This window comes from Cygnus olor, chromosome 7 (assembly GCF_009769625.2).
Source record: "Cygnus olor isolate bCygOlo1 chromosome 7, bCygOlo1.pri.v2, whole genome shotgun sequence".
NCBI classification, from domain to species: domain Eukaryota; kingdom Metazoa; phylum Chordata; class Aves; order Anseriformes; family Anatidae; genus Cygnus; species Cygnus olor.
Window position 1 is genome coordinate 22,654,937 of NC_049175.1, and position 19,488 is coordinate 22,674,424.

General features: G+C 35.5%; 1 protein-coding gene across 5 annotated transcripts in view; it reads right to left on the reverse strand.

Moving 5' to 3' along the window:
- LOC121073016 (adhesion G protein-coupled receptor A3-like) overlaps nt 1-19,488 on the reverse strand; it is a 279,022-nt gene that overhangs the window by 40,216 nt on the left and 219,318 nt on the right. For all 5 annotated transcript variants that reach the window (XM_040563482.1, XM_040563481.1, XM_040563483.1 and 2 more), the window contains 4 exons: nt 17,657-17,864; nt 16,503-16,711; nt 7,095-7,222; nt 6,070-6,193 (listed from right to left, as the gene is read on the reverse strand). In XM_040563482.1, the coding sequence (XP_040419416.1) occupies nt 6,070-6,193; nt 7,095-7,222; nt 16,503-16,711; nt 17,657-17,864 (669 nt within the window). The remainder of the gene's footprint in view (nt 1-6,069; nt 6,194-7,094; nt 7,223-16,502; nt 16,712-17,656; nt 17,865-19,488) is intronic.

Here is a 19,488-nt window from a genome sequence, read left to right on the forward strand (position 1 = left end):
ATGAGGTAAGAGTTCATGACATCCAAAACAAGACTTAACAGAAAAGGAACAGGACAAAGTTATTTCTGTTCAGTAAATTCTCACTTAGATCCGTTAGCAAACATAAAACTTAGGTTTATTGCACTAAAGATCCAGGGTATGAGTTTATCTGTGTATAACTTGTTACCGGATTTGTGCCTCTGTAAAGCTTAAGAGGCCAACAAATTGATACAAATTAAATATCAAAATGTTCACTTAAAACTTAAAAACTGTAAAAGGGACGTGGAGGTTCTAGTCAATGAAAATTGAATGAGAGTCAGGAGTGTGCCCTGGCAGCTAAAAGGGCCAGCCATATTGTGGATCAGGTGGATCAAGCACAGCATTGCTAGCCAGCTGAGGGAAGTGATTGTCCTGCTCTGCTCTGGTGTGGCGTCACCTTGAGCATTGTGTTTGGTTTTGGGTGCCACAATATAAGGACATAAAACTATTCGCATCCAAAGAGGACAACAAATATGGTGAATGGTCTAGAGGGCGAGACATATGAGGAGCGGCTGAGGGCACTTGGTTTGTTCAGCCCAGAGCAGAGCAGGCTGAGGGGAGGCCTCCCGGCATCCTGCAGCTTCTTCACGAGGGCAGCAGGGGAGGCTTCATGGCAGCCTGCAGCTTCCTCACGACAGCAGTAGAGGGGCAGGTGCTGAGTTCTGCTCTCTGGGGACAGCAGCAGAACCCGAAGGAACGGCATGGAGCTGGGACAGGGGAGGGTCAGGCTGGGTGTTAGGGAAAGGTTCTTCACTGAGAGATTGGTCAAGCACTGGCACAGGCTACCCAGGGAAGTGGTCACAGCACCGAACCTGCAGGAGTTTGAGAAGCATTTAGACAATGCTTCTCAACATGGTTTCATTTTTTGGGTGGTCCTGCATGGAGCCAGGAGTTGGACGTGTGGGTCCATTCCATCTCATGATTCTATGATCCTACCTTTGCTATAAACGGAGCTTACCTTCACCACAATGTACGTTTCACTAAAATTGTGTGGGAAGGGCTATGTTTTGCTTACAGAACAGGGGTTATGACTGAATATGTTAAAAGTATGATGCTTATTCGTAACAAGGCTTTCCACTGACAAGCCAAATGATACAGAAAGAACTATGAGGACATATGCATTGAAGCCAGCATTGCACCTAAAGCTGCTTAATAACAGCAGTTATTATGGGGAAAATTTTCTCATTTCCCTGGACTGTGTTCCTAGAACTGGGGATAAGCACCAGCCTACTGAATAAAAGTTTGCAGTTCTCTGCAGTAAGAAGATGCTGTCTTTATGTGCTCCTTCAATAAATTTCAGTACCCCAGAGGTTAGAAGTTCCACACAATGCAATTGCCATAGTAATGACCAGCACACACATTTATGCAAAACATCCTGGCCCCCCAAAAAACAAAAACAAAAACAACAACAACAAAAAAACAACACTGCCTTAAGCAGCTCTAACCTGCACATAATTTTTTCCCCTTAGTTTTTTTTTTCCATTTTTTGAAAATATTTCAGATAAATAAGGCTGTCTCAGCCAGTTCTATTTAAGAGAAGATATGGATATGCACTAACATTCTGATTAAACTATTAATCCTTCACAGAAAGAAAATAAAATCTTTTCAGTGAAATGGAGGGATTTGGAAATTTCCTTGTGGTTTCTAACACCACTGGATATATGTCATGATCTTAAAGCATTTAGCCTTAGAACAAACCCCTGCTCACTTCACGGTTAGAAAATTTATAGCAGGAAGTTGAGACCCAAAAATGAGGTGGGTCTCACCAGGAAGGGACCAGGAAGTACAATCTTCATCATGCACATCTAACTCCACAGCATGGAAACTCTTTAAGTGGCACTGGTTGCTGCAAGCAAAGTTTCTAGCCACTGATACTCTTGCTTGCACATATGATTAGCTCTGTTCCTCTTTCAGGAGAGCTAAGCAGTGCAGCATTAAAGACCTCTCAAAAGCCTGTAAATAGAGTATACTTCTATATCTCTTGAGGTGCCCTAAATGACATACTCAGAAATAAATACTCTTTTCTCCTCTTTCTATAATATTTTTTATCCATGTGTCCAGAGCTCCCACTGAAGCTGTGGCTCTTAACTTGTTAAATCAGTAGGTCACTAAGTGATCATGCTACCTAGTCTACTAGGATTAAAAAATAAAAATTTCCATCCCTTATAATAATCTTTCTATCCCCTGAGTCTTGTGCCCCTAAGCCTACTTATTCTTCGTGCTTCAACACGTGTAGTGGGACTAAGCATTTCAGCCCCTTGTGGCCATAGCCTCAGGGCTATGATGCTTTACAGGAAAATAGGGGGTATGAGACTGAACTCTTTCAGACTGAGGGTACAGAACCAATGCCTCCCACACCATGGGGAGTGATCCAGCTACAGTTGTGTCTCCTTCCATCTCATTCCTTACAGGAAAGGAATAAGCCTTCTTCCCTGCCCTTTCAAGGATAGTAATCTGAGGGCCTAAGCATGGGAGATAGAAGGGATTGACTGCATTCTCCACCGGTTAGCTCAAGCACCTTTCTGTCTAGTGTAGTGTCTCTGAATCATCTCATTATGCTGTTCCTAACACAATCTTTGCCTTGCAAATGAATGATTTTGGCATAAACTCAAAGCTCTGGATTCTACATGAACAGCCAGCATTCAGTGACACTCAGAGTCGGATTTGTGGGTAATCTCAGTCTGTAGATATAACCTAATTCACACAGGAAATCTGTGAAGAAGCAATCAGCTCTTCCAGACCAGCATTCTAACATCAGTTTTCTTTATAAATCACAAGTAAAGACTGCGTAGCAAATATGCAAGTGAGACTGTCTATACAAAATCCTCTCTGAAATTGGTATGCAGGTTTAAAAGTAAGTTTTTAGATTTTTAGATTCCAGATAAAAATAAATATCTTACTATCTCTGAAAACACATTTTTTAGTTCAATTACTTTGCCTTCAAGGAGATATGAAGGTTCTTCCAGCTATCTATCAGAGAAAATTGGTCCATTTCTATAGTATTAATTCCTGCTGCTTAAAATTAGCCTGGGCCACATCATACAGAGGGAGAAGGTGATCCAACTGAAGTAATTTTAAAACCACCCTTTTTGGTTAATTATGAAAGAAAAAAATAACTCAGTCTACTACTTCACTTGGGTAAGAATGTGGCAGTGAAATTTTTGTGAAAATTTTAGTAATAATTACAATAAGAAAGGTAGAGGTTCAGTGGCTTTGGCACCACATTTCAGCTGTTATGTCAGAAAATGCTTGCACTTGGAAGATTCCCTCATGCACTCAGGAAACCGAAAGTGCAAATTACATTACTGCAGGGAGAAGCTGTGTTTTGAATTTGAACAGATGGAAAGATACCTGTACTAGAGCAACACTGATGAAGTCACATGCATGGTATAACTAATATTTTAGTGCTGTTTGAAACAATAATGTTTTTATAAATATATTCTTAAACTCCAATACCAGCTTTTTTCCAGAAGTGAAAAAAAGAGACACAAACTCAGACCTGACACATGAACTCATAGCAGCTGTGCAAATGTACCTTTCATTGGTCTGAGTGATTCAAAAAATTGCTATATTCAACGGGCAGAAGAAAAGAAGCACTGTGCATCCCACCCCTGCTTAGGCAAACTATGGGAAACATTTAAGTATGTGAGTTTCTCAGGAAACCATCAGCAAATCTGATCTCTCTTAGCTTTGGCACCCTGAAGGATAAACCACAGAGTAATCCTCTCAGGGTTACCACAGGATGAAACAGGCACTGGAACTCACAGAAGTTTGAAGACAGTCAATGTCAGTAGGCAAGAAAAGGTCTGTGGTGGGGTACAATGTTCTGGTAGTAAAGATTTGTTCAGCCTGTGTTGCCAGCTACAGGAGTCTTGTCTTAGATTTTTTGGACTGTTGCATCAGTCAGCCCTACCTTATTCTATCAATTTCTACCAGGAACCAGAGAATGGTGTGTGCCTTGTGTGTCCTGTATCTTTGCTGTATCTTAACTTCTGATAATGTCTAAGTGGCATGATGTCAGGTCAATAAATAACTTAATGAAATTGATTAGAAAGCATATGTGAGTGGATCCATTCAGTTTCCCTAAGTATGCATGTTTCTCAGCAGCTCAGGGCTGCCCCTGTACCATAGCACTATACAACTGTCACTGATAATGCATTTTATGAAGATACTCCTGTAGTTTATGTATTACTCAACATATTATTAATAACTCATTTATCTCAATCAATTTTTCATTATTACTGCTAACACTGCATTGTTACCATGCAATCTGCAAAGTAAATAACCAGACAATGATTGTAACAACAGATGGTCATTTGTGATCATGTAATTACATGGCCATGGCTGCCCTACAAACTCATCTTCTACCCTCACTTGCAAACTGTGGATAAAGACAATGGTAAATGATATTTCAATTTGATAGAACTCCCGGACTAATTACAACACAATTCACTAGATATTGTGAGATATTTATATCAGACTAATTTCATGGACAGCTGTGTCAGTTAAATGAAAAATGATGTGATGTACGTATGTAGACTTTGCAAGCAGAACATTATAAGTGCTTACAGATCTACCGGTGCTGTTTACTGATGGTCGTGCACAAGTATACACAAAAAGCTTCCAAAGCATCTCACTGAAAACTAGAGTAATAACTCTTAAACTAGTTATGCAAGTTTTGCTGCAGAAATTCTTGGGTTTATACTAAATTAATGTAAACATTAAAAACATCACATTTAAATAGTTATTATAAGTTGTACGCTGCCTATCATGGGAACATATAATCTATTTTTAAAAATTAATTTTAGTAGGTATGTTTCATAGTGCACAGAAGTTGGAGTCAATACACTTCCTTCCTTTAGTCTTTTGTATCTCATTTTCCTCTAACTTCCCCATATAAACAGGTTACCTTCTTATGCAGTAAGTATTGTAGTAATAACTCAGACAAGCATTCTGAAGCAAATTTATCTAAAACCTTCTAAAATTTTAAAGTGACAGGACAACACAAGTACAAAATATTATTTCACGAAGAATAGCCTTAAAATTCTTCATTCACCTGTTACGAAGATTCAAAATATTCTACCAGCTTTTAAAATAAATCATATTTACGATTTCACAAAAGCCTGACGATTACTCTGCAACAAGTATGGGTATATTGTCTATATTTGCATCTAGCAATAATAGTGATACAACCATTCATTGCTTTATAATTTCATAAATGTATAACACAACAATTTATACTGAAAAGTTTCCTAGTTATATTCTTTTCTTGTTTTTCTTAGACAGGAATTATTCCAATTAAGATATGTAGCTTGTTGTTTATGTAACTATTCAGTTTGAACTTTACATCTCAGTAAGTGTTCACTTGAAATAGGTAAAAATTGTAAGATGATTTTTTACACACAAATATAGAAGGTCAATTAATTACATGCTACTGTTTTCAGAATGCTTGCTGAGAATTAGCATGAGTGCTTAGATGAGTAATGCTATGATTTTTTCTAATAATAGAAATATTACAAAGGTTTTTTTTGTGTTTTTTTGTTTGTTTGGTTGGTTTTTGTTTTGTTTTGTTGTTTTTGTTTTAATTCAAAGTGTGGACATTGTCCCAAGCCAAGAAATAACTTGTTTAGTTTAACAAACCAAACGGCCCCTATGCTTACAGTAGCTCAAGCCATGCCTACTCTGTGCATCTCTTTACACTATACCCCTGGAAAGAACGGAGCTATGAAAGATATGAAATAGTCCATAAATCTTAAGTGTACTGTGCTTCGTCTCCTTACTGTGAGCTGTAATTAAAAGACATAATCATGCTATAAATGTTAGTCTACCCAAGCAGACACTTAGGGGTCACCCAGTGATGCCAGGGCCATCCTCAGATAAATGGCATAATAATGACTTCTCATACAATCATTAAGATTAGAAAGGACTTATTCTAAAGAACTTAAAATCCACAGACAAAGTGAGAAAAGAAAAAGAACTAACAATATTATGTTAAAAGATACAATTTCAAATTTTAATTATCTAATAAGAATTACTAAGGCATATACTTACAGCTTGACATATAATTGGGTATTTAATGCGATTGATTCCACCAGCAAAAACAGCAAAGGTAAGAGCAGTATGAAAACAAAAGTTGAGAAGCATGTGCCATCCTTTTCTGCTTATTCGGATTGTACTGTTGAAAAATAACATTTAAAAATGAAAAAAAAAAAAAAAGAAAGCATACCCACTATGCAAACTATACTTTGGAAAAATGCTTAACACGATAGAATTAAATTCACTGATTCTTGAATACCTACACAGCAATATGCTTATAGAACACAGTCTGATTTATACAGCACTGAAGTCAATAACAGAGGACGTAAAAAGAGTCTACTCATTTAAAGGTTCCTCCATCAAATCAAGCATCTAAAGAAGAGTGAGAAAAGCAAAAGGCTTATTGCATAACTTTAGATATGCAGAAGTTTAACAAGACATCTCTAAAGAATTAAATGGAAGCTGAAGATCAGAAGTCATTGCATTAAGTTCACTTAATTAATATTTAGCAGCTTCTACAGTACAATACATTCCTACTCTTCTAAATTGCTAATGGTCTTTAACAGAAGTATGCAGTTAAAATGACATTTATATAAATCTTTTATATAAAGGAAAACACAAGTTTTCTAAAACCAAGAAGACTTAAAAGTTGAAGAAAGTTTCTTTTACCCAATCACAGTTACCAAATCTTTCAGCCAAACGAATACCAGAAGTGTAGCTGTCCTAGGTGCTGTTTTGCCTATTCAACAGAATTTGCCAGACAACACTTTGATAGTGCCTGTGGTTTTATATTAAATTGTCAAGTTAGAAGTTTTAAGAACTATACAAACCATTCAGAAATACATCTCAGGAAAGATACAGTTTGGTAAAGGTTGATGTAACTTTTTATTTTGGTCTTCTCTGGTCTAAATCATGTTGACAATGTTACCATCCAGCAGCAATTCACAACATTCATCTTCTCAGTGAGGGTTAGAAAAATTGCAATATCTCAGCATGACTCCGATCATTCTAACACAAGTCCTTTAAAACTGGATTCTTACCTGTGATGGACAATGTAGGTGATAATGGAAGCAAACAGGCACAACAACATAACTGCAGTACATGCATATACCACAGGGTGCAGAAACTCCCCTGGGTACTGGGGGAAAGACAGCACTGTCTTAAAATCCTATGGAGAAAACAAAATGATTTAACACTGTTAGGCATGTGTGAAACTCAGACTTCATTTCAATATGACCTGTCATTTCTATCTGTTTCCTCTCTAGAGCAGGAAAATAAAATGATGAACTTTTTATGTAGATACAGTTCATGAATTTAGATTGACATCAGACTGCTCCTTCCTCATCTGCATACACTTTGCAAGAGAAATTAACCTTTTTGTACGAGCAGACGTATCCTAATTAAAAAAAAAAAAGTCTGAAAAAGTATACAGAATATTATATCTTGCAGGCTTTAGTAATATCTGTTTCTTCAGATAACATGAACTTTATGCATGTATTTTACTAGGATATTAAATACAAAATATCAAATTACCATAAAGGTCTCTAAATGGCATACAGACAACTTCAGAAGAACCACTCAAAGGAATGAAAGCCCTGAGATTACATCCAAAATATTGACTCAGCAGCTCCTATATTCAAATACCATCCCCAGTTGATGCACCCCATCTGACCCAGTGACCTTTGTGCTTAAAAGCAAATACTCTACTACCTATACAATTTCAAAAGTAGTTTGACAGCTATATTAACAGAAAAGTAAAGATCTGTGTGTTTCTTTTGGACCTGCTAGTGTCTACTAACAAAATTCTTCATAAAAAAAATATCAAGAAAAACATTAATATCTTTGTAAAATTAATCATATTAATTTCCCATTCTAAAGTACTGGATCTCACAATGAAGAAATAATAAGAGAGCTAAGTCTGCAGGTGAAATGGATGGAAAGCAGGAGACTGTTACAGAAAACAGTGTCTTCACACTGTCTGAATTAAACAAAACATTAGAGTTCCACTGTAATACACTAAGCCACATCTGTTTGCGGCACTACATTTCTGAAAAAAAAAATAAAATACCATAAATTAGATACATAACTTATCACCCAAGTGCAAACAAAGTATTATCTGTATGCCAGTTTCCATGGGCAATCCCACTAACTGTTAGCTGTGCACACAGGAACACACTCCCATCCTAGCACAGAAAAATGTAAAATTCAAAAAAGCTACTAAAATACAATCCAGGAAACACTAACACTGAAAATAATGACAAACTGTTTTGTTTGTTTGTTTGTTTTTTTAATCTTATTGATCAGTTTTAGGTTGTGGTGGAGTTTAGCTGCCCAGCAGGGTAAACCACCACACCTGGAAGAAAATACAATTTTCTTGAGGTGAAATCTCCTCTTGGATACTGGGACACTAATGCTAATACTTTTTTTTTTTTCTTTTTTTTTCAAATTGCATTTGCGTGCAGAGAGCTGCTTTCCAGCACCATTTGTGTATATGAACTTGTCCATGTACAAGCAGCTAACATTCATGAGTACATGCAATTATTAAATTAGGGAACAAGGCACAGTTTGGTTTACCTCCCAAGTAATATATGCCGTAGTAGTCATTATTTTTCTTTGTAGCAGCTTTAAACTTCCAAAGAGTGATTGTAGCAGTTTCACCAGATGTGTATTAATTTCAGACATAAACAGAGCAGCTTACAACATATATAAACAAGACTGTCAAAATGAACAAATAGCATGAACTAGATAGCAAATATACGTCATCACAACCTTCTATCACAGAGTACCACAGTACTACTCTTCAAGTACTTCCTCAACTAGCGTGTGTCCCTCAGTTTGAACTCCTCAGTTAAATTTGTTCAGTCACTTGTCCCATACACAAGCACTCTCTGAGCCCTGCCCAGTATGCCAAGACTCAAAGTCAGTGATGGAGTCACTTGTCACAGAGGTAATCTTATGCTGTCTCCTAATATTTTTGCTACTCTTCCCTCAACCACAGATGGAAGTGAAGAGGTAAAGAATTCTGACTTTTGATTTGGTAGCTTTTTAGTGCTACCAACCTATTCTCTTGATGCTTTCTCCAGATTTTTGCTGTTGTTGTTTGTAATTAATTCAGGATATTCTGAATTCAAAAATTTCATATAATTCTTTAGAGGTCTGTGGTTTCAACATATTTCTTCCTTTTTCCCCTCCCCCCCCCCGCATCATCTCCCCATTAATTCTTTCACAGCGGTACACTGTTCTTTACAAGAAATGTTCACTACAGTTTTGGCTCAAATATATAACTGGACTATTAATGAAAATACTGGACAATTTAACAAGAAATACTCTGCTGAACATGTTCACTATTACTAGTTAATCATGTTTTGGTATACCAATAGCATAGTTTGTTGAAATTTTACATATATACTTGCTTCATTCTGTATTAAGAAACCTTACTATAACATCGTTGCAACAGTGAAGTTATTTAAGTAAATATATATCTTGGACACTTCTGGAAGAGTCTGAAAAATTAACAAAATCATGAAAAATGAAACATACCAAAGGTACACATTTATCTAGCAACAAATGAAAATGACTTTGCATCACGTGGCATCAGTCAGTGTACTAAAGAATTATCTTTTATATAGTGTAAATGCAAGTATCAGCCAATCACTATGTTTGAATACTTATGTAAAAGAAAATGCCGTATGTTTTACAGGAATACAGCCATTTTGCATGCAGAAGAATCAAGAACAACTGGCAACTTAAATCTAATTCCACTTTAAAATCTTCATTTTTTATTATCTCTTTTCTAATCTTGTACAGCAATTAAGTGCTAAAACTTTTGAGTATCATAATGTGCTATTACCAATGTAGAAAATATTTTTTAAAGATTTTTGTACTGATTTCATTATAGATATATAATAAATTCATCTTGTCTGCTCTTTAATGGCAATTAAATATTATTGATTTGTCAACTTCCCCTGAGTAATCCTCTGAGGAAGAGAGCACGCAGAAAACAAAGTTTTGTGGTTTGTTTTTTTTTTCACGCTGTATGCAAAGCAGTATAATTGTATGTTAGATTTTAATAAGGCAGGTTTAGTTTATTTCCTGGAAGTGACGGAAACGATGATAGTACTGAAAAAAATTGGGAATTATCTACAGGAAAATGAATACACACAAAACTGTTACCTTTACAAACGAAATGCTGTGTACAACTCGAAGACCAGTAAAATATTGTCTAATGAGACATCATCATTCATTCACCCTTATAACATGATGTGGTGTAAATACATTGTGCTCACAAGGCACAATAGAAATTAGTGATGGAAATTAATGACAAAAGATATTTATCAGCTATTTTGTCCATCGATGAGAATTACAAAAATATCAGAGTGCAAGTGGGACTGTTTCACTTGAGTCTTCAAATTCAAAAATCAACTAAAATAGACACATCTATCCTGATCACTTTAAATTAAATATGAAAGTATAAAGAGGTACAGATGAATTACATGCCACAGACATCCCTGAGATATCTAATAGCAGATGCTGAGAAAGGTGAAGGGAAGATACGGTGAGCTAGCATTAAATATCTGGTACTTCCATGAAATCATATATGCTAAAAAAACTATAAATCTAGTTTGTGTTGTAACTTTTTTAAAATCCATATACTGATATTAGATTATATATTTATTTTTGATATATTTCTTATAACAATATGACTTAAGAAAGTATAATCTAATTGTTTTTTCACGATATGTGAAATTGTTTTCCCCAAGGAATTCATATCCATGTGCCTCAGAGACTTAGAAGTGCATTTGAACAATCAGTTACAGTAAGAGTTAGATTCCTCATACTTAAGCAAAAGGAAAATCAGTTAGGTGCCAAAGTCTGTTAAGATGCTTAGCAGCACCAGAATAAGGAAATTAGGTGAAGAGTTGAGTCACTACAAGGAGCTGAAAACACTGCAATGCACACTGAGTGGAGCAGCTGATATGCTAGAAGGCAGGGTAGCCATTTGGTGGAATCTCAAGAGGCTGGAGGAATGGGCTGACTGGAACCTCATGAAGTTCATTAAGGAGAAATAAAAGTTTTTCATCTCTGGGACAGAGGAACCCTGACAGCAGTACAGTTTGAGGGACGAGTGACTGGAAGCCAGCTTTACAGAAAAGGATCAAGGGGTATTGCTGGACAATAAATTGGAAACAAATCAGTGGTGAGCCGCTGTGTCATGTACCATTAGCCACACATTGGGCTGTATTAGAAAATAACAGACAGCAGGTTGAAGGAAGTGATTATTTTCTTCTATTCAGCATTTATGAGACCAAATCTCAACTAGCGTGGGATACTCCAGTACAATGAAGATGTTGAAAAAATGGAAGTCCATTAGAAGCAACAAAAACAATAAGGTGGCTGAAGACCTAGATCCTAGGACTTTAACTTGCATCTCTATCACCCAAGAGTTGGCCCATTTTACTGAGCTCCTTTACAGTCTGGATCCCTTTACGCTCTTGTGGAAGCTGCACCACTGACAATGGAAGATCCCTTAAAGCAACAGAAAGCAAGAGCAAATAGATATAAAGAGCTTGAGCCAGAGGCCTGCTTTGTTATTAAGTTAGGGCATTTTGAAGGACATGAACCTGGATTTTTGTTCCCAGTGCCAAGCCACCTTATGCATTTTACAGCACAAAAAAAATACATATTATTCACTATAATTTAATAAAAAGTAGATAGTAGATATAATCCAAGGAGAAAAGAATTAAAGAGATCTTGCTCTTATGATTATACTCACTCCAAGGCTTTGTACAAAAGATTAGAACATTCAAAAATATTCTGAAAAAGACAGAAACCTTCTGGGAAGTTGGTTTCAATACAGTGCACTAGGCCTAAGCACTGTCTGCTATGTGAACAGTACATGCCAGCTCAAAACTCAGGTGAAGAGTGTGCAGATCTTTGCTAGGCCTCTGACTGACAGCAGAGCTTGGAAACTTAGCTCTACACTACAGGAAGTATCTATAGTTGCTTATCAACATAAGTTACAAAAAGCTTATTCTTAAAACTCCCTCTTTAAAAGCAGCCTGATTTTTCAAGGATTGAATGTCTCTTCAATAGTCTGTTATGGGAAAGCCCTGTGTTTCCTATGGGGAAAATGTCAAATACCATAATCATGCCAACCTTCTAAATAACATCTCTGTAATACTTCCCTCACTCATGAATTAATTTCTCGAAAGGCTTAAACAGGCTGTTTAACTTGGAGAAACCCTGAAACATGGACATTTAGAAGACTGTTTTCAGGACTGGACTTCATGAATAGGTAAAAGAAACCCTGCAATTGTCTCCAGTCACATTGAAAATATTGAAAATGTAGTATTTGTGGTGTTGTGATCCTTCCAGCTTGGAAAGACTTAAAAAGTTCAGGAAATGCTCATAAAACAAGGGAAAAATCCTTTAACTCCTTTGGCATGATCCCTTACTAGGACCTTGCCTCTCCTCAATTTCTCCTTCACACAATTTTTCCAAGGTTTGCTTCCAGCGTAGTTTCAAAATTTGCTCTGTTTTTGTCAGCTTGGTCTCCTCAGCCCTAATTATCTCCAATAGCCATCCACTTTTCCAGTGAATGACTCCTTTCAGTTGCAATAAAAAACAACCCAACAAACAACAAATGAACAAACAAAAAAGAAACCCACCTATGTTATTCAGAAGAAGTAGATATAAGATGACAATAAAGGAAAGGAGTTGGTTTCAATTTTATGTTTGTTCAACCTATCTCCAAGATTAAAATAAAAAATGCTAACAATATTTATTAATCCATTTTATCTTAATTGAGAAGTAGCATACATAGACTTAAGAATTTTGCTAGTTCTTATTTGTCAGATTTGAGAAAAATTACTATTGACAAAGCAGTCTTGTCAGGGGAAAAGGATATGCTGTACACAATTACAGTAATATCCATCACTATTGAATTGCCATTCTGTTCTAAGAAAAATGAAGGGAAGAACAAAGGACAATGTATGTCAAAACATATTTAGCAAATTTTGAAGTTCAATGTTAATGTTGGATATCTTTGTTATCTTCTGAAGAGTTTTTACTCACATATACTTTGCCTACAGGGAACTAGATTGATTATAACATACAGAAATTATCTTGAAAAATTAAAATATTGATATACAGCTCTGTTCACAAAAGAGCACAAATACGTAGTATTTATGCAACAAATACTTATAGTTAGATATTTTAAGTCTTCAATATTTAATAAATTATATATTTCTAAGCTTCAGAACACACAAATTCATAATGTTACTCTAAATCAGAAAATCAAATTGCAGAGGTTTATAGTTTGATACCTCAGAATATTTTGGCCACCTCCCAAAAGAAACTAGAGTGAGACTGTCTCTCTTCCAACCTACAGATAACAGAAGAAAAGACAAAGTAGGGGACTAGTCTAAACACACAGTATATGAAGGGAAAGGCAGGAATAAACTCAGAAGTTTTATTTCACAGTATTTACTCTCACCACTAGGTTATACCATTCAAAAGCTGATCACAAAAAAGATAATACTGTATTACGTCTGGCACTAGTGTTTTATTTCCATCCACTGGCCCAACTGAGAGCAGTGTGAAAGTGTGAAAGCAATGTGAGGAAGGAGCTCATATATCCTTCTTTCCAACTCAAATGCCAAACTGTACTCTCTCTCATTGACATCACTTGAACAACTGTCATACAGAGAAATGAAATAGCTCTACATGAATCCTCTCACTTGAAGCATGCTTATGCTTATTAATTATCAATCATAGTTGATAAATCCTTGATTACTGTCTTTCTAAAAAAGGACTCTCCAAAACCTTTATTTTAACCCTTCTATGGTATCTAAGCAGAAGCAACTTTTATAACAGTTCAGTGAACTTTGTCTTTCTATTTAAAATGATGACGAACAAAAATGATGAATCAGAATATGTGCTGTACTAGCCATAAAATGGACAGCTAGATTAAATGAGGCTTCTATTTCATCTTGTTCCACAGCAGGATACATTATTCTGATAGCACTGTAAACCTTCAAGTTCACTGTTACTTTATTGCTGCTCTTCAGTTTACACACATTGCTGCTCTTTAGTTTGCTGATATTACCCCAAAACATAATAATCAATTATGAATTTTTATAGTTTAATAGATCTGAGAATTAAGATTAAAAAAAAATAAAAAAGTATCATGTTATTATAGCAAACTTCGTCAGCTACATACCATATACTACCTATTTTGAACTTGCTGTCCATTTGTTAGTATTTTAAAATGTATTAGGCTGGTGGGTGTGAATTCAGAAGAAACATATAGGCACTTTATATTGTTCACATTATAAAATAATAGCTAAGCAGAATAATGAAATATTTTTTATTTCTGGTATGAGAATGCAACTGCCCAGAAAAGTGTAATCTATATCAAAGAGAACAAACCTTGACTTTATGCCATAAAACACAGATTAAAATACTTGAATGAAGATGGTTGAAAAAAATGAAGTTACAAAAGTGTTCCAATAGCTGTTCAGAAAGACAGCTGATGGAACACATACTTGTGTTATATACACATACATGTATGTATACACATGTGTATATATATTTTACATATATATATATATATAAATAAATGATTCAAAGTCAGGCATCTTTTTTCTTAAAAGCGACTGTGAAACATGAGCTAGGGAACAAATTATTCACTACCATTATCAATTGCAAAGCAAGACTGAGCCTCACATTCTATTTTCTTTTCTTGCGCAGATAAAAATGAAAGACGCACACAGGAAGAAAAGCAAACTTGAATTACCGTAACAAAATAACAAAAAACAGAAGACCTAAAACAGAATTACATACCAGGTGCAAAATCAGCATTAAGAGGTACCTCAGCTGTCTTTGTGGTTGCGGAAAACCCAAAGTGCTACTTCTTATCTGATATAAATTTGCATTCAGATTTATAAACTGAAAATTAATTGTGACCCTTATGTCCATATACCATTTTCAAAAACACAGCAAAACCATGGAATTAGTTGCAGGCAATTAGTAGACATTTAATAACTACTCAAAGTTTAAGAAGAAGAGGCTAAACCCAACCATTGAAGGAGGAGGAAGCCATTTTGGGTGTGGCACCTGCAAAGTCAACAGGTGCTTTCTTTAATAAATTTACAAAAGCATCCTCAAAGAAGAATTATGTTTCACTTTCAGGGAAACAAGTGGCTTGGGGAAAAAAGGGAACTCATATGAGCTGTAGAAAATGAGGGATATTTAATGTCATGAAATCTTAGGAATAGCTTTTAAATTCTGAACAATTCTGGAATGGGTGAAAAAATGTTCAAGTAACTCTGAGGGAAGTCAGTTCTTATGAAGTGGACGATAATATCCGCATTTAACTCGTGGGTGCCACAGCCTTGTGCTATGATTGGCTGCCATCTGGGCTCCATCTGACAGCAGCAGATTGGTATTCTCTGCACACGTCCTCGCAATTCCTGTCGCCTGTTTGCTGTCCCTTACACATACATGCAATACAGTATTTACTCAACTATAAACATTTCTGTAATGTACACAAGCAGCATCTACAGCACAGTTATGCACCAGCATTTAGGATCAATTTGGTATTAATAATATATATATGTTTAATCTTTTTTACAACTGATTTATAATAAATTATTTAATGGTGCAAATATTTTTTCACCTATATATGTTAGAAACCTTTCATTTTTGTATTTGCTTTCCTTATTTCCCTTTATTCCCACAAGCCATTATTACATGCATAATCTTTTTGCTTTCATTATGGTAACTTTCTGTTAAACAGGATAGTTAAATAACTGCAATGGGAACTGTGAGTGTGACTGAGAACAGACTAAAGCAGGCTGATGTCTCAGCACTGCACAGAAATATTTTTCTTCACGAGCAGCAATTTACCAAGAAGGCTGTCAGAATCAGAATACAAACTAAAACTCCTCCAAGATCAACACGGACACCAGTGTCCTTACTTAAAAGAGCAGAAGATGTTATTCCTTTCCATTTATTAAATGATTCAACATTGCGGTATGCCTGCAACTAATTAGTATGATCAACACAGTGCAGGGCAGGAACAAAAGCAGTCCGGCCTCTGAGATGTGCTGATGTAAAAGCACACAGGAGTATACATTTTTAAACCCTGTCTCATAATTTATAACCATAACATACTAAACATTCCTTGATGGAACTTTCATTTGTAAGACTGAATTAAATGTCATTTCTGATTAGGCCTGTCTCTGGATATTAAAATTGACCAGCAGGTTTATTCACTTACTAGCAGTTAAACAACTTACTTTCTTTAATGCTGTCTTATACTAAACATTATAGAAAACAGAAGGTCAGTTACTGGCAAGTAAGAATGATACAAGTGTATGTAAAAAGAACATATAAGTACCATGAAAGAGAGAGAAATAAGTATATTTGCTAAGTCATATACTTACCATTAGCACTGCAAAGTTATTGAAGTGTGTACTCTGAATGGTGGTAATATTGCCTGCAGAACTAATTATGTGGCACCCTTCTCCCCACCAGCCTCCATGTCCATCTAGAAGGTCAAAATCCCAGAAGGCTGCAATGGGGTCTATACCCCGTGCAAGGTGCCTCAACCCTATAGTAAGAGGGCTGGTGAGGTTTCCAAAACTGCACCCATCTGCAAAAGCAACAAACTGAATCAGAGAGATGGAGTGGAAAACCCTTTATTGATGAATGTTGTGTAAAGAGATCAGATACACTAAGCTATGGAAAAAAAAAAAAGCAATAGACATATACTCTTAGTGGTCAAAATCAAGGGTAATGTTCACATTCAGAAAAGTTTGCAATAGTTTAAATAAATCTGAATGAACATTTCAGTCTCATAATGTGTCCAAATGATCTAGTCAACCTTCACAAAGCTGATTTTTTTTGTCTAAGATTCTTCAGTTACAGCCAGTGTTACACTATTGCCCATGTAACTGCAAAAATGGCACAGTTTCATCATATGATTAATAGCTGAGAAAATTCTGCACTTTGAAAGTCACATTTAAACATTTTTAAAATGTTAATAAAATGAGAGCACTGCTCAGAATCAAATAAAATTATTAAAATTGCCTGGGTGAATAATTAATCAAAATAATGATTCACTAGCATATAAGAGATGTCACATTTAGACAAAAACACTTAACACTTGTTTTATGTCCATTATATCAGAAAGTATACTGGAGAGTAGTGATACATGCAACAGGGCTCTGCTACCTCCCTGACAGTCTTATTTTTCTCAATGTCTACGATGTTAGCATTGCAATTTTCATTGTAAAGAAAAGAGTAAAACAAGATTTTTTCCTATAGCTCTTTGTTTTAAGAAACAAACCTCCATAACAACACAGTCAAAAAACATAGTAACCGCAAATCTGCATTCTGGTCATACAGAAATTGCATTTCTTTATTTGCAAAAGAGTTTGAATAAAATGATGCAGATAGGAATAAATTCAAACATTGCTGCTAAAGAAACAGACCATTCCCAGCCTCTCAGCATACAGTATACTCTACTCTATTCTCTACATAATCAAGTATACCTTAGCTTTCAGATTAAAGAAAATAATGCATAACAACTCCTCACCTATTTTAGCAAAAACAGCTGGTGTGGCAACCGTCCTACGTTTCCCATCGTCTGCAAGATTTGATGAGTTTCCTGTGCTGGGAAAGAGTTTTCCATTCCGAAAGACAATAAACTGTAGCTTGCAAGTGGAGTTATCAACAGATTGCCAGGATGAAGACTGAGAGAAGACAGACTGTGGCAAATGAACTGAAGCTACTGCTACAGCATTCTGTACAATGAGAAAAAAAAAGAAACATTTAAAATGCAAATCACAACAGGGTTGCTTTCGTGATGTTTTAAACTCCTGTACAAGAAATGTATGCTGCTTTCCTTTTCCAACAGACTGGAAGCAACCAAAGAAGCACGAGCTGTAACCATGGGAATAGGATCGGTACAGTGCATATTAAAAGGGAAAACGTTTTGATTGAATGTGTGAGTCTATATGGTCAAGCTCCCTGCTGCAGAGGTGAGAATGGTTCTTACCGTGCCTGCTAGAGGGTCCATCAACACTGCAGATCTGATTTAAAGAGACAACCTCTACCAGGTTTTCTCCTTCACTTAAAACAGAATCAGACAACTAACATTAAAACATTTCTCAGAAAGGGTATTTGAAGAGTATTAAAATAATTTTATAAATAAAAATAATATAAAATAAGACAGTAGAGAACTGCAAATGTACTATATAACACTTTTTATAAATACATTTTTCTTGCTTCATATATAGAAAATAAGTTAACTCCAATTTTTAGCAATCCAGGATAAAAATATTGCAAGCACTAATGTAACAGAAAACAAGATAGCACTAAGAGAAAATGAATGAAGACTGTCAGATCACTATAATGGCTTTGCGTTGTGATTGTGTTATACACCCTTTTACAAGCAGATAATTCGCTTACAGCATATTTATAAAGCACACCAAACATTATGCTCAGAGGACTTCACTCATCAAGCATTTTTTTCCTCTGCCCAAATAGAAAGCTAATCATTAAAGGCTGAGATATTTACAAGAAAAAACAAATGATGAGCAATGGGAAAATAAACAGGGAGTCTGTCCTGAGCCTTGAAGTGAGAAGTGTATGTATTTAAAAACAAACAAACTACACAATGTTCTAATTTGCATTTCCCGCAAGGGCAAAGTATAGCTTCTGTGCACATAATTTACATAGATTATCACACAGTTTACTCATAGTACATATGCGCTACCTCTTCGAGAAGTAAAAACAATAATCTTCACAACCATGTAAACAAACTTGATGTTAATATATGTCCATATGGTAGGAGAAATACACATGAGAGATAAAAGACACAACAGAGATCAGCAAACTAAAATATTAGAAGCACATAGTGACCTCACGGTAAATAGGGGGGAAAATCATGAGTAGTCTGTGATGTCACTGGGATGCTTATGTAAACAGATAAAAGCTTGTATAAATTTTTTTTTTTATCACCAAGCATATTTTGGAAAAGTTTTGTGATTCTAACAACAGAAACTCAAAAAAATACTTTTTTTAAAAAAAATATTTAATTTAGGTGATGTCACAAATATATTCATAAAATTAATTAAATATGTTAAAAATATTCAGGAAAAATACAGAAAATAGCAACAGCACATTTTTACATTAGATTTTAAAATGACTGTGAAGACTTTAATTGGAATTAACTGAGCTAAACATCAAGTACTCGTCCTTAGATTGTTTCCACTGCCTAATTCACTGATTCTAAAGCTGTCATAATTGGCTTTGTCTCACGCTTCTGAAAAAGACATATTTCACTCTATGACATCCCAAAGTACCTCTGTAAGCTGAATCTCTGATGATTCCATTTTAGCCATAAATTTGTTATTAATAAGTACG